We start from the raw sequence: 14,800 nt of genomic DNA, 5'->3' as shown, positions 1-14,800 counted from the left end.
ATGTTTAGACTTCAGCTGCCTCCTCCCTTCTAAACCCATTCACGCACTATTTCTAATTCCACACTCTTCCTTGCAACTGACAGTTTTGCCTCTCCCATTTTTTTTAATCACATGTCTACAATAGTAGAGGTTTTCACAGGGAAGGAAATGTCAAAAATAATTTCAGTTGTAATGTGTTCTCAGTGGCTGTGAGCTTGGTAGAAGGGCTGAGAAGCCTTATGTGCTGACAGGGGCAGCTCTAGACATTTCGCCGCCCCAAGCACGGTGGCATGCCACGGGGAGCGCTCTGCCTGTCGCTGAGAAGGCAGCAGTCGGCTCCGGTGGACCTCCCGCAGGCGTGCCTGCAGATGGTCCGCTTGTCCCGCGGTCCGCTTGGCGTGCTGAGGCCTGGAGCCGCCCCTGTGTGCTGATAGGTTTCTGGAGAAATGCCCAAGTACTCTCAAATTGCCAAGTAAATTATGCCTGTTCACAACCCCATAGATCATAACCTTGCATTCCTTGTGTACCTAAAAGTCCCATGGAAGGAGTTCTGAGTGTGCAATGATCTCAAAACAATATTTTCAAGAAAACAGCATAGTCAGCTCGGTAGCCCAGGAACCTTTATTTCTACATGCTTGTAACCAGTAGTGCTCTCCCATAGTTAACACACTTATCATACATCATTATAGAGGTCAGACTTCAAGTGATCAGATTCTTTGTGTTGAATGTGTGGTATATTTTTAAAGATTATGGAACATGTTAATCTCTGAAGGATCACTCTTGGCTCAAATGCTACCTATGAGTAAAAATTTCATGGATACCCACGGTTTTGGGGATGCTGACCAGTCTCTCAGATCCATGCCTGATCTTTTCTGGGCTATGTTGAAGGGGTTTCAACCATCTCTGCAGCAAGAGTCTTCCATCTTCCCAGTACCTTATGGAAATATCTCCACTGGGATTCAAGATCCATGCATTGAGAAGGGCCTATGCATCATCATCCCGCCCAAGCCTGACATGAAAATTGATCAGATAATACAAAGCAAGAGTTCAATCCTACAAATAGCAAGGCATGTGGGTAATGTTACTCATACAAATTATCCTACTGAATCAATGAGATGACTCACAGGAGTAAAACTACTCATGTGCCTATTTGCTGTATTATTTTTTTCACTGTAACAAAGTCAGGCTGGACAGCTGTAAGACAGTGGTGGAAGGGAGGTATATTAGCTTTAGAACGATAAAGGTCCTTTTCCCTATAAGCTGAAAAGAGGTTACCTCAGGTCAGCTAGGGACACCTGAGTCCACTTAAGGGACTAACACCTTTAAAAACCCCAACTCCAGTGAGAGGGGAGGAGGAGGAGAGACAATTTGCTGCAGAGCTAGTGACAGCTGGGAGAAAGGCTTCTCTAAGGTGAAAGGCTGCTTTCCTCCCTATAGGGGAAGCTACGTAACTCACTGCCTGTTTAGGGGAAGGACTGGCACCCTGAGGCCAATAACCAGACCACGTGCCTACTGACGTTGGAACGATTTGTATAGTGGGGGTGCTGAGAGCCATTGAACAAAACTGTAAACCCTGTATATGATGGAAACGACTTCAAGCCAGGGGATGCTGCCGTGTCCCCAGCAGCCCTAGTTCCCGCACCCTTGCACATGCCTCCATGGAAGGGGTAGTAAAAAGTATCTCCCTTTATTTTATGTTGTGAATGTGTTTCTTTTTGTTTGGCGGAGGAGTGCTCCTGGGCTGGCCCCAAGGCCTTCCTAGAAAATATTGGGAAATAAACCTCAAGTGGAAAAATAAACACCATCTGACGTGGGAGGCTCTCACTACCAGAGGGGGAAGCGCTGAGCCTGGTGAGATGGAGGAGGTGCCTTGCCACAGCACGTAGTCCCTCTGACTTGGGAATCAACTTAAAGAGTAGTTCCAGAGGCAGCTGCCTGTATGGGATGTCTTGGCAGCCTGGCTGCAATGGAGCTGCATTGCCTGAGAATTGGAGGGAGAGCAAAGACATCATCAGAGCCCATGGGGAGGCCCTATAATTCTAGTGAATCCCTGAGATCTGTAGGGTTTGTGGACTGAACCTCCTCGTCTTTTGCAGGTGTGGGGACCTGGGTAAAAATGCTAAGAAAACTGTTTAACAAGGTCTCCTCCTATAGATCTTAATAAAGGAGGAATGAGCCCCCAGAGTAATTATAGTGCTCTAGTACTAATTTACTGAATAGTTTTGAATGGATACAAACAAACCAATTCCACACATGTTAAACTTTATATTTTGTTTCATTATGCTTTACAAGACATTCTGATGCATCTTTCATGAACTTCTCAATATACTAGAGGGGAAGAACTGGAAATTAAATTTCTGATTTAGCAGTAGGTTTTTTTTCTTTTTAATAACATTGTGACAGATGTGAAGGATTAACTAACATTTTGTTGGCATTCTGTAATTCAGATTATGATTAAAATGATTAATTATTTCCTTTTGCAATATGAAAATGTGAATTGCAAATCAGAGAATATATATATTGTTTTAGTTGATAAACCAAATTCCATTAGGAAAACCAGTACACTTTGGTTTATGACTATTTGTTAAATTATCTTGGCTTAGCACAGTCTGTTCTAGCAGTTGCTAAGGATGCAAAGGATTAACTAAACTCTAGTACACAGTGTATGAACCCAGTGGACTCAGTCTGGTTCTTTTATGCAATGTTTGGACAAGGTTATTGGAGCTCCTCTAGAGGTACCTTTTCCCTTCGCAACTTTGAACTATGCTCCATGGCGGGTTCCTTTGCCCCAGCCTAGAGGGAGTCTGTCCGTATGCTACGAGAGGAACAAGACCAGGGGAACTGAAGTTACATGGATTGACTGGCCTTGCTCCTCTGTGTAGAGAGACTCAGCAGCTGTAGGGTCTAATGCAGTAGCAACCAAGCAGTGGCTCCAGGATCACTCTTCAGCATGGGGAGAAGGAAGCCACTGGCTCATGATAGTAATTGACAGGTTACTCTAAAAAAAACATTTTTTGCTGATTGTTTTCATGCCTTTGAATTAGTGGAGTGTGTCTGGGCACTTCTATTGTTCTGATAATCTCTTCTCTTCATTCTTCACTAAGAAATATACCAAGGGCTATATTTTTCATCTGTAGACTTCCTTTGTATAGTATTTTCATGCTATAACACTTCATAGTAATTTATTTAATTTGCTCTCTTTAAGAGCCAGCAAAAGCTCCTGCAGTCAAACCAGCCACTATAAAAGCAGCAGCACCAGGTAAAGGATAAAGAATAACCTTCTCTCTCTATTTTCAGTGTATTTCACATATTTGTAAAGCTTGTTTATTGCATCATAGCACCACCTACTGGATTATACAAAAGGTCACTGATGTAGTCTGTTTTATCTAAAAGATATTACCATATGCTGTTGCTGTGACACTATGTATGTGTGAATTCTCTAAAGAGAATAGGGTATTTTGCATAGGTCAGGTTTCCTAAGACACTAAGATCTAATGGCCTTTGATACCTACTTCAGCAGTGCTCTCAAACTTGCAAGAATATCTTGAGTTTCTCATGGTAGCTACAAAATTGCAAGGATGTATTTTTAGCCATACTAGAGAAATGGGCGGAAGCCTAGAAAGTAGATCTGGATCAGAATATAGGATGTGAAAAGCCAAAGACCAGAGATATGTGAATTCAGGTTTGTGGAGCACTTCATCATAAAATAAAAGCTACTTTGAACAATAGGTGCAAAAAGTTGGGCTCCTAAATCCATGTTTAAACACATAAAAGAGTAGTCTAATTTTTAAACAGTGCTCATCACCAACAGTTGCCACAAACAGCAACAGGAGCTGCTGGGTCCTCAGAACTTTTTGAAAACCAATCCATTTATTTAGGTGCCTAAATATGAATTTAGGAACCCTAAGTTAGGCACCCAGCTTTTAACATTTTGGACAAAATTCATATCTGAATCCAGGCTGGATGTTAAAACCCCACACATTTTGATTGATTAGGTTTTATTTCATACCCATTTCTAAATACTACACCTGGAGTTTTGGGTTTCAGTTTAAATGATTAAAACCTAATAAAGCTACCACCAAACCAGGTATTTTTTCAGTGTTCACTTTTTTGAGTTACATTACAACAACAACAACAACATGGAGATTTTCAAGTGAAAACTGCAAAAAGTATGAAAACCAAAATTTCATTTGAATTTTAACTACTTCACTTTAATTATCTCACCCAATTTCTGTTCCCTTTTCAAAATATTCTAATGAATGAGCTTAGTAACAGGAATGTCTATGAAATTAGAACATTTAAGGTAAATATTTGATAAGAAGGAAAACTGATATGGCTTACTATTGAGAAATAAAACCAGTTGCTCAGTTCTGGTATGTTCCTAGATCTCTAGTGCTCTTTTTGGTTTGCGTTGTGAACTAACTTTCTTTGTTTCTCCTATATTCTTGTCTTACCCCCACTCCACAAAGAAAATCCACTCTCTGAATATTAACTTGCATGATTAAAAGTTGATTATTTTTATGGCTTGAATCTTGTATTTTTAAACAGAAAAAGCAAAAAATGTTGAGAGCTAATTTTGAAGCCTAATAGAGCTCCTTAACAGGAAATTTATGGCACTTCTAGGTGACCAAGCTCAGTAAATATATAGTATTTGATTTTCAAAGCTAATATTCCAAATTTTTCCCGGTGTTCCTTGTACAAACTCTGTTTTGCTATTGGAATTTTGTCTGGCACAGTGTAGCATTTGGCTTCAAACAGGAAATGAGAACTAGTTTGATGGGTACATGCAAGTGTTGTTGCTGTGAAAGGAGAAGCAGCAGTACTTGAGGAAACTGGTTCTAAAGCAGCAATAAAATCCCAGTTCCGGCAATCTGTCTCTTGTGTATTTACATAGGCCTGGAGCATTAATATTTCTTCTGCACTGCAGAAAGGAATCTTACTAGAATTCATTTTTTCAATGGAAATTCACCCTGAAGGACAGGAAACCCTCTGCAAAACAGATAGACCTTTCAGGCTCCTGGATTATATGTTCTGAATAGTTACATCTCACCGATGCAGCATTTAAGTTCTCCAATATAAAGGGAAATGCAGCTGGATCAGACAGATTTGCAAGAATGGAGTTTTTACTATTGCTTGACAGTCTTCTCAATTCAGAACAACTCCCAGAATGCAATACATAGAGCAAACTTACAATTACCATTAACCAAACTAGCCTCTATGTGGCGTTTTAAATGAAATGCCCTCACATTACAAATGATGCATATTCTGATGCTTGCCTTAAAAACTAGCAAATGTCCTGAACCAAAATCCTAGCTCCAATTCAATTCCCCTGAAATTGGGGAATTGGATCCAAATTATTCTGCTCAGTCCATCTCTTCAAGGACTTGGCTGTTTTTAAAATAGTCTCTAAAGAAACTTTTTGCATATTACTTAGGCTGGTCTACACTAAGGGCGGGGGTCGAACTAGGGTACGCAAGTTCAGCTACGTGAATAGCGTAGCTGAACTCGAAGTACCCTAGTTCGAACTACTTACCCATCCAGACACCGCGGGATCGAAGTCCACGGCTCCAAGGTCGACTCCGCCACCGCCGTTTGCAGTGGTGGAGTACCGGAGTTGACCGGAGCACGCGGGGAGTTCAAACTATCGCGTCTAGATTAGATGCGATAGTTCGAACTCCGAGAAGTCGAACTCACCGCGTCGACCCGCGCGGTAAGTGTAGACATACCCTCAGTAGCTTTTGTACTGTCATTTACCTGCTTGATGACTTTACTTTGTAAGCCTTGATCTTTCCCATCTCCCACTTTAACCCATGTAAATGGTGTTACTTATTAAAGAGAAAATATTGAGCTCTGATTTCCCTTGAGTGCTGTTTTGGGAACTCCTCCCAAGGCCCAAATTTCCCTGATTACTTAGTGGGGACTCATCAGTTCAGGTCTTTCAAAGAATAAAATAAATAAAACTCAGAGCTGGGGCCTACTTCAGATGCTCAAATATATAAATGAAGTTGGTTGCTTTTAATCTTGCCATGGTTTCTGTTGGATAATTGTTCTAAAATGTTTTTTCGTTTTTTCATGCATCGCTGATTCTTCCAGATTTTGGCCCAAAGCAGAAGGAAAAAGTGATGAAATATGACAAAAAAGATTGTTCTTGAGGTAGTTACAGCCTGATGGGAGGCAGGAAATACTGGAAATCTGGTAAGAGGGCCTGTTGTGACCAGATTTCCAGTTCAGTTCTATAGACTCAGATCATTCTGATAAATCTCCAGAGTTATGAGCATTTATCAGACTTGAATGTTCACTCTTTAAAAATGGAATATGCTACCTCTTTGTGCATTTAGCATTTCCCAAACTAGAGTGGAAATGAGAAACTTCCTTATAAACCTGATTTAAGTTTTTTGATAGCATGGCATGTCAACAGAGTCAACACAGCACTAGGCCTTCTTACAAAAAACTGACCCCCACCTCCCCCTTACAAAACTGATATAACAAAAAAAGATGTACCCCTATGGAACATTATCTTACCTTAGGAAATATAAAATCAACACTTACAACATATTCAAGAAAATTTAATTATTTTTTGCAAGAATTATTGAGATGTACAATAGCCAAACATGTCTAGATTGTAAAAGTGATTGTTGTCTAAACTGCTAAAGCTCAACTGTTGACTGATTATAGCTACATAATTATTTTATTTTTAGTTTCCAAGACAGCAGCAGCAGCTAAAACAGCAGAAGGTAAGAAAAGATATCTTTGCAAGTCATTTTCACCTGTAAAATTTTGCTTTCTAAGGGAAGAAATGTAGCAAAGAAACAAAGTTTATGGGACTACATAATATGCTTTGAAGGGAAAAAATGTTCTTTAAATATATACGCGCACTAACAAATATGTTCTGCTATAGGAAACTAGTAAGAGGTATGGGGAATGCTTAAAAGCACTGATAAAACATGACTACCATTAAACGTTAAGATCTATTTCTTTTTTAAATCACAGGAATAATGTAAGTGTATGGATGAGAGGTGCAAATATATCAAGTGATTTTTCAGGTCAATCACCAGCAGGTGGCTCCATAGGGCTGTATTCTAATCTTACCATTGCTTACCATAACACTGCCAAGATCTGTCTTTTTTTATTATTATTTTATTTTTTTACTCAGTCAATATCGCTACATCTCTTGTGCAGGACCTCATCTTCTTCTTGTGTAGCTACAGCACCCTTGAAGCAGTACATGGAAGAAACTGTGCTGACGGACATTTTGGGGGGGGTGGAGTCAAGGCTCTGCCCAGTCCCAACCTAACTGCTCTTGGGAGGAGGAGTAGGTCTGGGAGGCTATGCAGAGGCTTAGGGTACATCTACACTACGGGATTATTCCGATTTTACATAAACCGGTTTAGCAAAACAGATTGTATAAAATCGAGTGCGCGCGGCCACACTAAACACATTAAATCGGTGGTGTGCGTCCACGGTCCGAGGCTAGCGTCGACTTCTGGAGCGTTGCACTGTGGGTAGCTATTCCGTAGCTATCCCATAGTTCCCGCAGCCTCCCCCGCCCCTTGGAATTTCTGGGTTGAGATCCCAGTGCCTGATGGGGCAAAAATCATTGTCGCGGGTGGTTCTGGGTAAATGTCGTCAGTCACTCCTTCCTCTGGGAAAGCAACGGGTGGCGATGCAGTACGAAATCAAAATTAAAAAAGAGCTCCAGCAATGGCGTCTGTGTGGAGATTTTTTAAAAATGATTTTGAATTTCGTCTTCTGTAACGGAGCGCTGATAGAACAGATTTGCCTGCCCTTACTGTGATCACATCCGCATGGTCCATGCTGGAGCTCTTTTTTTATTTTGATTTCGGACTGCATCGCCACCCGTTCTGATCGGAGCTCCACGCTGGGCAAACAGGAAATATTCAAAAGTTCGCGGGGCTTTTTCTGTCTACCTGGCAACTGCATCTGAGTTCAGATTCCTGTCCAGAGCGGTCAGTGGTGCACTGTGGGATACCGCCTGGAGGCCAATACCGTCGATTTGCGGCCACACTAACCCTAATCCGATATGGTAATACCGATACTAGCGCTACTCCTCTCGTTAAGGAGGAGTACAGAAACCGGTTTAAAGAGCCCTTTATATCGATATAAAGGGCCTCTTAGTGTGGACGGGTGTGGCATTAAATCGGTTTTACACTCCTTAAACCGGTTTAAACGCATAGTGTAGACCAGGCCTTAGGTCTCAATCCCCCATTCCGATGTGGGCAGGTGTATGGTGGGCCATGATCTGACTCTGAATAGGAAAGGAAAAATTAGTGTGTGATCTGTATCATAATGTATACACACAAGGGGGCAGAATTAAGGTTGCAAAGGCGATTTTTTTTTCATCTTCCAACTTTTGAATGCGTCACTTTAGAACCTTAAAATCTTTAAACATAGGGTTTTTTAATGGCATGTAAAATGATTTTTCTCAGAGCAATTTGGTTTGCTAATGTGACATACAATTCTTATTCTTCTAACTTATGATAGACTTCTTTAAAAAAAATAGAATTCAAGACATTTAGTCACTTTTGCTAGGATTCTGAAACACTCACCCACTTAGCATGTTATGGCTTATTCTGAAGCAAGGCATCACCATATTAACCCATACTTTAAAATATATTTCAACAAAAATCATTTTTAAAATTCATTTTCAATCATTCCTATTGCGCTATTTCTGATTGTGAAGGTGTGTGTACTCAAATAGACTCTAATCCCTTTATAAATACCACTGATTCTTGCATGCCTGTCCTAGTCTAACATTTGACATAACAATACTTCCAATGTATTGAATAGTTGTGTTACTAACACTGGCTTATGACATTCCTTCAAGAACAAGGCAGGGGGAGCACGCTAACTGTTAAACAGAGAAGTCGGGCTTTTATCTTTGCTAGCCACAGTGATGAGAGGAGAACTATATCTAAGCTAAATGATAGTTAATTGGGAGTTTGATTTAAATGACTTTTAAAAATATCTGCTCTTTTATGTGAGAGGCTTTTTAAGGGGCTTGCCTAGTAGCTGACAAACTATAACAGCCCTGCAAATATTCACAATTAATTGTTGATTTGTAATGTTTTGGGGGCCAGTTCAGCAAAACACTTACGGACACGTTTAAGTGCATCCCTCTCCAGCAAAGCATTTAAGAATGTGTTAAGTATTTTGATGAATCAGGGCCATGAGGCATACCTACTGTGTGACTGACTTCTCAAGCAATGCATCTGTTGTTAATGCTACCTGTGCTGAGCTTGTAATAAATTGAATAAGCAGTTTGCAGAGGAATAAATGGGTCCAATCCTGCACTGTTAAGATCACTAGCAAAAAATCATTTGACTTAAATGGGCGCAGGAGCAGAAACGGGGTCAAAAGTGGAAGGGATGCAGTAGATTTTTCTATAAGAAATTACAGAATGCACATGGTGAATTTGTTATGCTCTCTAGTAGCTGACAGATTTTTTGAGCCAGTATGTAGCAAATCTCATGTGTGTGTGTGTGTGTGTGTTTCACTTGCTTTGTGACATTATTTAAACTTTAATTTCATCAGTTCATCATACTTCAGTGCTCTTTTAATGTCAAATCCCTTACTTTTATATATTAAGCGTTTAACTTTTGGTTTTAAAGTTGAGCCCAATGACATATGTACCAAACAAGTTCTTTGCAATATACTGTGCAAAATCTATCATTTTCTCTTTCAAGGTGCCCACAAATAATGCACAGCATTTTGCTCTTACATAACAGTTCCTGCATAATCTTTGAATGCCCAAGTTGAGAGCGCTAAATATTCAGAAATAGCTGCTGCTGACATGCTCTATTTTGTTGCACATACTAGAATGCTTCCAGCATTTTTTGACTGTCAGAGCTGCACACTTCTCCTGATGCTTTTTGTTGGTTTGATAGTGTCCTTCATGTCTTTGCCCTTGCTGAGAAATTCTGAAGGAGTTGTGTGCCCTGCTATGTAGCTACAGAACCCTGTCTGCGTATTTAACCATTAGGAGATCATGTGCATGCCCTTTGAATCTAGTGGTCTGGAGCCAAGGAACTAAAGTATTAAAAAACTAGAACTGATCAGGAATTTTCCAACAAAACCTCTTTTCATCAGAAAATGCAGATTCATTATAACCAAACCTGTTCATGAGAGAGGGTGAGTTTTGATGACTCTTTGGGGGAGAGGGATAGCTCAGTGGTTTGAGCATTGGCCTGCTAAATCTAGGGCTGTGAGTTCAACCCTTGAGGGGGCCATTTGGGGATTTAGTCAGGGATTGGTCCTGTGTTGAGCAGGGGGTTGGACTAGATGACCTTCTGAGATCCCTGATAGTCTAAGCATTGGAACAGGTTATCTAGGAGGGTTGTGGAATCATCATAATTATTTTAAAGAACATATTAGATAAACATCTATCAAGGATGGTCCTGCCCCTGTGCAGGGGGATGGACTAGATGACCTCTTCCAGCCCAACTTTTCTATGACTCAATAACTCTCCAAATTCTGTTTTGTTTTTTAATAAAAGGTTGAAATTGAAACATAATGTTTTGAAATAATCAAAATCTGAAAATAAAAATTGGATGATTGGTCCTCAAATTTTTGAGATTTTGATTTTTCATCTTGAATCAGATTGGAGAAAAAAACCTAATATCTTGGAAATTCTCATGGGACAGGAAAATCATTTCCCATCCAGCTCTAATAACAGTCTCTAACCCTTACTGTTCCTCATACCTTCCACTGGCCTGAGTGGTAAGCCCTCTTCTGTGAGGGTTTAATGCTAGGTTTCTTGTTACATTTGTTAATTTTCAAATTTATTTATTTTTGAAGCAGCTTTAATCATTAGTTTTTATGATTAATTGTTTTTCCTGTAGAATTGATAGTTAATCTGCTCATTGTGTCTTCACCTGGCAGATGATGTGCAGAAACCAGGGTTTAAGAGGGACTTCCTCGTCCCACAGAAATCTCTATTTCAGACTAGTGTTTAAAGTGCCTGGGGTAAAGGTCACTACTCACGTGTCAAAGAGGTGTGCTGCTTGTGCAGCGTTTACACCATGACCTAAAAGATTCTGTAGAATCTAAGCCTTCCTTGTAATAAATCCTATATGAAAGGTTTTATAAGCCACGTGGACCTAAGCAAAGCTGTCTTCCAGAAGACACTGTGGGTTCAAAACAGGTGGATGCAACGTTGGAAAAATTTTCTAAATCCAATAAATTGTCCCCAAGCCCATCAAGGCAGCAATAGAAATGATTGCATCAGAAGAGTTCTAAGTCAGGGCCTCAAAGGGCTGGAAATATACCACAGATCCCTCTGCAGCTCATCCTAAAAAGAAAATGAAGGGGTTGCAAATGCTCCTCAAGTGCCTGTTATGACATGGATTTTGCAGCATCCCAGTCTTTGGCAAATGGACACTTTTCCTTATGAAATTCTGTCTTAGAGTTGACATAGAGCTATATGGGAAGAATCAGATGCCATTTGAGGTAACTAAAATGTCCATTCAAGAACTGATGAGACCTCAGAGAAGTTGAAGGTGCCCAGATCACCACTTCTTCTCTTGGTTTAAGCCATCCTTTTTTTTTTTAGCGGAAGCATTTATGCTTTTGATATCAGATGGGTCAGTATTAGCTTGTTTCTTGGGGCAGTGCGGGCTGGTGGTGGTTGGGGGGAAGAGGGGAGGCGGGAAGGTTCCATTTCATTGAGGGATTCAAATCCAGTCATCCTGAGAAACCTTACAGAGATGATCAGGGCAGCAGCTTTGAGCAGGGGGTTGGACTAGATGACCTCCTGTGGTCTCTTCCATCCCTAATATTCTCTGATTCTATGATGTAGACAAGACCAGATGTGTGGCTATCATTTCCTGCAGGCCAGGCAAAGCAGGAGTTTTGTAAGCTTGCCAAAGGACCTTGAAACAGTTTTGTTAGCATCTGTATTCCTCTGAAGAATCTGTGCCGCAATTATTTCAGGCATGGCAGGAAATCTCTTCAAATTAATGAATCCTGGAGATTGCCAATCATAGGCACTCTGTTTCCAGTCTGAGGATATGCTGAAACCCAATCTTCCTTCTCCATCTCTTTTCAGTGATCATTCTGAAGAGAAACTGCTACGAATGAAAGTCAGCTTTCATTTACAAACAGGGAGCTATAAAGTTGGTGCCAAAACCTTAGTAGGGGAGGAGGTTTTTTCCCACCCTGAATTTCTTGTTTCAGAAAACAAAGGAATCAGCAGCCTATATTCATGATCTTTAGAAACTGAAGAAATATGGGGTAACAAATTCTTGTAATGAACCTCTTTATAACTTGAACAAGCCAATAGGAAAATTGCAGGCAAACAAACAAAAAGATACAACACTATTAGCTTCCCAACCTAAGGATTTGCAGTGTTCAACATACTGCACAGGATTTGGCAGTTCTGTGTTTTAGTGAATGTAAAATAGGATTTATTAAAATCCTTGTATCAGAAATTGAGGATTCTAGTATAGAAATCTGTTTCCCTTAACTGTAATGAATATAACCTAATGATTATACTATAGTTTATATTATAGAACAGTGAACACAGTGGAGATGATAGGCAATTTAATGGAAATTCAACTTTCTCACTGGTTTCACATGAATTTCACTTACTCACACTACTGCTTTAATATTAGAATACTTTATCTGAATTAATTGAAAGGCATATATGTCATGAGAGAGAGACAAAGAATCAAAATGGAAACATGTGACTGTTCCAATGATAGCAGGTGAGAGAAGGTCACAGTTTGAGAATTACCTTGCTGCTGGTGAAGATCTAAAGTACACTGCAGCAATATGCCAGCTTCAATGCTTTTCAGCACCACTTGCAGTTTAAGGAATGGAGCGGCATAAAAAATAACCTCAGAGATTCTCTTCTGTCTCCCATCTCCTCATGATCGCATCACTATCAGCAAAACAAAAATTGCATTTAGGTGGTTTCATTAACAATTAATAAATATTTTACTGGTTTTCACAAAGACAAAAAATGTTTTTGTGAAAACTTCAGAGTGTGTAGAGTATGGGGAAAATTCAGACTTGAAAAAAATCTCAATTGCACATATGATAGAATATTTATTTGTCCTCAGCCACAGGCTGTGCCCTGGATAAAGATATATTTTTGGCCTGGCTGATAAATTAATAAATTCTTATGAACACATGCACAACTCTTACTGTTAAAAGTCTTACAGAGGCTATGGCAAGTGTCTAACATGTATAGTGTGCAATAGGACAAAATCATCTGTTGTGTCAGATTGACTATTAATTAATAGAAGAAAATTCTTCTAAATTAGTAGAAGTGGCCTGAGCCATAAAGGCAAGATCCAGATCTGAATTTTCTCAAAGCTTGTGGTTGTTGGGATCTAAGGTTTTGGTGTACCCCATTATAATAGCAGAATAGAAGTAAGTCAGTCATAAATTCAGATTCTGATCCAAACTTCCTAACTAATTCTGTTAATTATTGAATAAAAACTTCCCTGTGGAAAGTTGCAGCTATTTGTAAATTGGATTTCATATGTTTCTGGAAGAACCTTGTTGAATTTGCTTAACGAAAATGAAATTTTAGGTCGCACAAAAGTGCTTAAAGTGAAAGTTGGCAGTGTCCCACAAGTTCTGCCCCTGTTTCCGTTGTCTAAGGGTTGGGAGACTGTGGAAAAACAGGAAGCAGTCAAATGCCCCTGGAGTCAAAGAAACCATCATGAGATATCCTTCAGTTTCAGAGAAGCAAGCCTAAGCGGGAAAAAAAGGGTTTACAAAATGTGTTTATATATAATATATAAAAATGAACTGTGGAGGAGCACTTATGATATATAAAACATGAATGTGCTGCAATGTTGCATATGTTACTGAGATGACTGGTTAAAGCAGCCAAAGTAACTGTCTTCTAGTCTCCATTCTTCCTTTTTCCTTCCTCCACTCCAGCCCCACATGCAAGCAGCATTAGCTCATCCCTTTTCTTAATTATTATTTCAATTAGCTATTTCCATCTCTTTCCCCTCTCCCTGGTTGGCTATGTCCCACTGCCTTGAATCTTTGCGGAGTGGCTGTAAGTGGTTCTGAGGAGGAGGTTGTCGGAGTGGTGTTCTGGGAGAATCTTAGTGTGAAAAAGGTTGGGAACCACCAAGGTCTTAGATTGTCAGATGATCCAGACTAAGTCTAAACATGTTTGCTCTTTAATTGCTATTAACATTTCCTTTCATCACCTAACAATATGACTGCGGAATTATCTTTTAGAGATCTGGTATTATCATTTAATCTAACTCCATTAGCTCAGCAGTGTCTGATCACGGCACAAAAAATACGTTTTAGGAGGAGTGTATGTAACAGCATTACCAAAAGTAGAGCCAAAATATTTTTCTTTTTTAATTTTCAGAATCACCCAAGAAGGAAAAGCTGGTGGAAACTGGTAAATAGCTCCCATTTTTTAGTTTTATTTTTCATCTGAGCTACTGAATGTTTCAGTGACAACTCCCACATTGTAATAAACAACCTTTTCTTGTTTGTTCCAGCCAAACCACTGAAGAAGGAAATACCTGCAGTAGCTCTAAAAGTACCTGGTAAAACCTGTAAAAGTCTCTTTTAGAGTCTCATTTCCTTAATTTAAACTTAAACCTAAATTAACTCAAGTCACTATTAGGGGAAGGGATGGGAACTGCACTGTGCTAGAAGAGAACAGATTTGCCAATTTACTCAAATTTATTAGAATGGCTATGGAGCATGATAACCTAGCCATTCTGTTGTACCTGAGAGCCAATTACGTGAAGCTAAGCAGGACACCATTATTCTTTTGAATGTTAGATTTTGATTTCAGCTTCCTCACTTTTTTTTCTCC

The 14,800-nt window shown here is 39.7% G+C and overlaps 1 protein-coding gene across 1 annotated transcript in view; it reads left to right on the top strand.

Moving 5' to 3' along the window:
- The window catches only part of TRDN (triadin), a 271,057-nt gene that overhangs the window by 148,547 nt on the left and 107,710 nt on the right, over nt 1-14,800 (top strand). The window contains exons 17-20 of the mRNA XM_045010301.1: nt 3,185-3,238; nt 6,678-6,713; nt 14,342-14,374; nt 14,478-14,525. Of these exons, the coding sequence (XP_044866236.1) occupies nt 3,185-3,238; nt 6,678-6,713; nt 14,342-14,374; nt 14,478-14,525 (171 nt within the window). The remainder of the gene's footprint in view (nt 1-3,184; nt 3,239-6,677; nt 6,714-14,341; nt 14,375-14,477; nt 14,526-14,800) is intronic.

The sequence above is a fragment of the Mauremys mutica genome, chromosome 3 (assembly GCF_020497125.1).
Source record: "Mauremys mutica isolate MM-2020 ecotype Southern chromosome 3, ASM2049712v1, whole genome shotgun sequence".
In the NCBI taxonomy this organism is placed as follows: domain Eukaryota; kingdom Metazoa; phylum Chordata; order Testudines; family Geoemydidae; genus Mauremys; species Mauremys mutica.
The sequence above is the reverse complement of the archived record's forward strand: the minus strand, read 5'-3'. Positions and strand labels throughout refer to the sequence as shown.